Raw genomic sequence first — 6,000 nt, 5'->3', positions numbered from 1 at the left:
TACTTCAAAGAGGGAAAACTATATGTACACACTCAGGTGGGCTGTGTCGCAATTGGAATTAAAGTCAACTGAGGCACAAAGTTTTGAGCACATTCAATTTTTTGTTGTTGTTGAGGCTAGCAATTACCAGTAAAAGGGGTCTTTTGACTCCAGTCAATCAAAGGACCAAGAAGTAGGGCTTACTAGTGTTGATATAGTTTTGGAAAATACAAGAGAATAAAACAGGAAGCACGAAACAGTATGATTGATTACAAAGTCTAAAGTATCACAGATGATGGAAAACAACGTGATTAGATGGAAGTCAGGAATGTAGGACTAGCAACAACCTCTCCTTCCATCTTGTTCCTATGGAAATCTCATTGGTGGTGACCACTTGCATAGTTAGTGATAACTGTCCAGATTTTCTTGAAGAGCAACTAGTGTTGCAGAGGTAATAGATCTTCTGGTGACTACCTACATCTTGCAAAGCTTATTGGTAACATAATAGATTACTTTCCAGAACTGTACTGACAAAAGAACTATATCTAATATGGAAGATTTGGGTAAAAATCCTCTCTGTGCCTCAATTTCTGCCTCCATAAAATAAAGGACTTGGATTATCCTATCTCTGAGGTCCATTCTGTCTCTAAATATGATTACTTATTGTCTGCCATCCCACATAGTTGGAGAAGGGTGGGGTTTGAGAGTTTATCTAGGACCTTTGCCCCGGGGGGGCCCTTTTTCCCAATGCTGACCTAGCTAACTCTAGCCTGAACTAGCCAGTGTAACTTACTGGTAGATTATGTGCTTTGCAAATAGGAGGCCCTGGATTCAATCCCTGGCATCTCCAAGAAACTGGCAGCAAGGAGCACTGCAAAGAATGATGGATTTAGAATCAAAGGAAGGGGGTGGAGGAGGTTCAAATACAAGGGTGGCTCAGTGGAGAGCATTGGACTTAGAGTTGGGAAGGTCTCAATTCAAATCCTGTCTGAGACACTTACTAGCCTGCTAAGGGTCTTGGTCACCACTTTTCATGGGCTGATTGGGTGCAATGGGTAGAAAGCTGGGCCTTGAGTCAGAAAGACCTGAGTTCAAATCCTGCCTCCGACATTGATTAGCTGTGTGACCCTGGGCAAGACACTTGATCTCTGTCTGCCTCACGTTCCTCATCTGTAAAGTGGGGATGATAATAGCACCTAGGTCATAGATTGTTGTGAGGATCAAACTAAATTATGTAAAATGCTTTGTAAACCTTAAAGTGCTGTATAAAGACTAGTTATTCTGATTACCAAGAACTACCTTTCTCCCTAATTTCATGTAAAAACAATTTTTAACATTCATCATTGTTTTTTAAGTTTTGATTCCAAATTCTATGTTCTCCTCCCTGAGATGGTAAGCAATCTGACATAGGTTATACGTGTGTAATCATGTAAAACATTTCTATATTAGTTATTTTGTGCAAGAAGAGAAAGAAAGAAAGGAAGGAAGGGAAGAAGGAAGAGAGAGAAAAAGGAAGAAAAGAAGGAAGGAAGAAAGAAAGAAAAGAAGGAAGGAAGGAAGAAGGAAAGGAAGGAAGATAAGAAGGGAAGAAAGAAAAAAAAGGGAAGGAAGGAAGAAAGAAAAGAAAGGAAGGAAGGAAGGAAGAAAGAAAAGAAAGGAAGAAAGGAAGGAAGAAAGGAAGAAAGAAAAGAAAGGAAGAAAGGAAGGAAGACAAGGGAAGAAAGAAAAAAGGACAGAAGAAAGGAAAAAAGGAAGAAAAGGAAGAAAGAAAAGAAGGAAGAAAGAAAAGAAGGAAGGAAGGAGAAAGGAAGGAAGGATAGCAGAAGAAAAAGAAGGAAGATAAGGGAAGAAAAAAGAAAAGAAGGAAGAAAGAAAGAAAAGAAAAGAAGAAAGGAAGGAAGAAGGGAAGACAAGAAGAGAAGAAGGAAAGAAAGAAAAAGGAAGAAAGGAAAGAAGGAAGAAGGAAAAGGAAAGAAAAGAAAGAAGAAAGAAAGAAGAGAGAGAAAGAAAGAAAGAAAGAAAGAAAGGAAGAAAGAAAGAAAGAAAGAAAGAAGGAAAGAAAGAAAGAAATAAGGAAAACATGTTTCAGTTTGTATTCAGACAACATCAGTTCTCTCTCAAGGCAGATAGCATATTTCATCATAAGTCTTTTGGGATTGCCTTGGATCATTGCATTGCTAAGGCAAGTCAAGTCATGCCTAGTTCTTCATTGTACAATATTGCTGTTAATGTGTGCAGTATTACCCAGGTTCTGCTAAATTTACTTCATATCAGTCCAGGTGTGTTAATAAGAGTTAACTTTTAAAACCCCAAGGATAAAAATAACAACCCTTTACAAGGCAAAGTGGGCTTCAAGTAGGTTTATTTTGCTTGAGTCTGAAATGCTCAGACATTTAACATACACCAGGTGCTTGGGAAAGTAGACACAGGATTACAAATTTTTACACCAAAAAGCAAACCCATTGGGCTAGCCAGGAAGAGGTAACATGGTAGCAGCTAGAAGGTGTGGTTGGATTACATTTAATGAAACACCTCAACTGGGTCATCTTCCACTCAGGCTCCAGACCTCATGTATTGAGGGTCCTGTCTGACAATATACATGTGTTTCTTAAAGAACCAGGTGGTTTAATAACAGTCAAAATGTCATTTGAAACAGTCATTTCCTCCCCCAAAAGAAACTGCCCAGTCTCAGGCTGACAAGTGGCTGAGAACCACTGGCATCTCCATTCCTATATCTGCCTCGGGGCAGAGACAGTAGCTGGGGCAGAAGCAGAGAAAGCACTGGGCGCACGAGGGGCCCGAAGGAGGGGCCCAGCCCTCAAAGCCGGACTGCTTGGGACCGACCGTGGGGTTGAAGCACAGGATTTGGGCTTGGTCTTCAGCTACCACACTCTGCATTTCTCCTCGGGGTGCATTACTGTCCCAGTGTGGCAATGGAAGGCTTCTGAGAAGGCTTCAAAGTTTTGCAAGGACCCCATCACCCTGAGGAACACAAGTGAAAGGAGGGATGGAAACAGTTACAGACGTTTGCTAGCTCAGTGGGCGGCTAGGTGGCGCAAGGAATACAGTGCTGGGCTTAGAGACAGGAAGACCTGAGTTCCAGTTCAACTTCAGACACTTTCTAACTGTGTGACCCTGGGCAAGTCGCTTCACCCTGTTTGCCTCAGTTTCCTCATCTGTAAAATGAGCTGGAGAAGGAAATGACAAACTGCTCCAGTGTCTCTGTCAAGAAAACCCCAAATGGGGTCATGAAGAGTCAGACACTAATGAACAACAACAACAAATCATCAGGTCAGTAAACAACAATGAAGGGGGGCACGTACAACTCCAGCATCTTAGGAATATGACTTAGGAAACAAGTCTGGATTGGGAGATAGGAGGAGTCTTGGGTTGTGGTGATAGAAGCAGCCAGGTACCAAAGTGGGCAGAGCTCTGCATTTGGTAATTAGGAAGACCTGAGTTTGAATCCTGCCTCAAACACCGGATTTGTGGCCCTGGACAAGTCACTTCTTAGCCTCAGTTTTCCTGCCTGTAAAATGGGAGGAACAGTAGCACCTATCTCACAATGCTACTGTGAGGACAAAATAATATCAAGAGCTAGCATTTTACAGATGTTATTTCACTAAATCCTCACAACAACCTTGTGAGGTAGATATTTTCATTCTGCAGATGAGGGAACTGAGACATAATGTATATGTAGATATTATAATTTGTAATATAGAATACATAGCACACATATATAATGCATGATACAAACACAATATATTCATATAATATACACATATAACACTATATTATAATTATATATCATTATAGTTTTACATATATGTTATATATTATTATTTTATGTGTTATGTGATATATAATATACATTATATAATTATGCATGCTTATAATATATGTGCATTATATATGTATATTATATATCAATTATTATTATTATTTGTTGTTGCTGTTCAGTCATTTCAGTTGTATTCAACTCTCCATGACCCCATTTGGGTTTTTCTTGGCAAAGATACTGGAGTCGTTTGGCATTTCACGATACAGATGAAGAAACTGAAACAAACAGGATGAAGTGACTCGTCCAAGGTCACACATCCCGATTTGAACTCAGGTCCTCCTGACTCCAGGCCCTGCACTCTATCCACTTTGCCAACCAGTTACCCTAATATGATATGTTTTCATACATCATATCATGTTATATATGTCATAATACATAATTTTATATGATATGTAATATAATATATATGTCTATATAAATGTTAGTTGTTATTATAACAGAGAGAATGGTGACAGTGTAGCCCAGCAGGTAGAGAGCTAGAAGCCTGGAATACTAGAGTCAAGTCCTTTTTCTGACACATACTCACTTTGTAACCTCTCAGTGCTCTTGGCAAGATTGTAAGACTATAAGATGTAGAGGAGGGCATAGCCAGGTGGCACAGTGAATAGAGTGCCACCTCTGGAGTCGGGAGAACCCGAGTTCAAATCCATCCTCAGACACATAACACTCACTAGCTGTGTGACTCTGGGCAAGTCACTCAACCCCAATTGCGTCACCAAAAAAAAAAAAAAAAGATTCAGAGGAGATGCTGACCTGCATCAGTGGAAGGAGTTTCCTCCCTTGGGAGTTCCCAATGCCAGTGAAATTGCAGGCCCAATTCCTACCTCAATTGTCATTATTATCAAGGGTCCTTGTGCCAGCTTTGCCAATACCTCAGTGTCTGGCCATTGGATGCCTCAGTGTTTCCCTATATAAAAGGAGTTGCCTTAACAAACTCTAAGCTCCCTTCCATGCCACATGCCAAACAGGGCCGATGTAATTAGGTAGTGCCACATCAGGGAAATCTCAAGGTCTTTCTTGGCCCTGCCAGTTTTCTGCTGGCTCTGTGGGGAGGCTGAATCGCCCTCTTTGGTTCCCGCTTTGTATTAGGGTCATCTCAGAAGAGTCACCATTGCAAGTAAATTAGTTTACTCTCTGAGGTAAGCTCACCTGACTGGATCTGAGGGCTGGGCCCAGCCAGGCTATTTGATGGGGAGGAGGGGACAAGGTTTAGAGCAGGTGTTCTTCACCTTTTGGGTGGCATGGAACCCTTTGATAATCTGGGGAAACCTAGAGACCCTTGCTCAGAATCATGTTTTTAAATACATACAAATACAGAGATTTACAAAGGAATGAAAGGTTAGTGAACATAAAGATGCAACTTCTTTCATGGAAATAGCAAGCATGAACCTGGACAGACTTTGAGAGACAGTGAAGAATAGAATGGCCTGGCATGCTGTGGTCCCTGGGGTCATGAAGAGTCAGATATAACTGAGTAACAACTCCACATTTTTTTTTCCCAAAGTCATGGACCCCTAAAACTTATCCATTGACCCCTTGGGGGTCTGTGGGCCCCAGGGGAATAAGCCCTGGTCTAGAGTTTGGGGCCTGACTATAGGGAGGGGGGTCCCTTGGGAACACTGGTGACAGAGTAAGACAAAGACATGCAAATTTTCTCTGGGGGAAATAAATATACTCATGTAGACTCAGACAATTCTCCTTCCTTCCCTCACTGAACCAAGACCAAACCTAGATCTAAGGTAGACAGCTTCATGGGGGAGGAAAAAAGCGATGAGTTGAGGGAGGCTATGGCAATCTGCATGCATGCCAACAGCATATAGGGTGAGGCAGATGAAGAGTGGGTGCCTCCCTGCTAAGTGGAATAATAACTAGAAATGTTTGTACTCAGGGTACATAGCACAAACTCCACCCAGGGCATGCCAGCTCCATCACCTGGAGGCTTCCTCTTTTAATTATTCTTGTTAGCCTGTTGCTGAGCCCTATTGGATTTAGGTTGCTGGAAAGGCTGCAAGTGTTGTTATTACTCTCTAAAATAAATGCCCTTTAAATTTGGAAGACCTTTCAATTCAGCACCCTGGCCCAGAGTTCTGTTGGTTCCAGTTCTGCTGGTAAGTTAACTCCCTGCTTTTCCGCCTCCTTCTGACTCCCCTGCTCCAATCATGAGAGGGTTGCAGGAGCAG

The 6,000-nt window shown here is 41.7% G+C and overlaps 1 protein-coding gene across 1 annotated transcript in view; it reads right to left on the bottom strand.

The window, feature by feature from the left end:
• Nucleotides 1–2,226: 2,226 nt before the first annotated feature.
• Nucleotides 2,227–6,000, bottom strand: part of LOC114029508 (membrane metallo-endopeptidase-like 1) — a 57,582-nt gene continuing 53,808 nt past the window's right edge. The window contains exon 24 of the mRNA XM_027843979.1: nucleotides 2,227–2,961. Coding sequence (XP_027699780.1) covers nucleotides 2,862–2,961 — 100 coding nt within the window. The 3' untranslated portion in view covers nucleotides 2,227–2,861. The remainder of the gene's footprint in view (nucleotides 2,962–6,000) is intronic.

The sequence above is a fragment of the Vombatus ursinus genome, unplaced genomic scaffold (genome assembly GCF_900497805.2).
Source record: "Vombatus ursinus unplaced genomic scaffold, bare-nosed wombat genome assembly UNPS02014932.1, whole genome shotgun sequence".
Classification (NCBI taxonomy): Eukaryota; Metazoa; Chordata; class Mammalia; order Diprotodontia; family Vombatidae; genus Vombatus; species Vombatus ursinus.
This window is presented reverse-complemented; position numbering and strand designations above follow the sequence as displayed.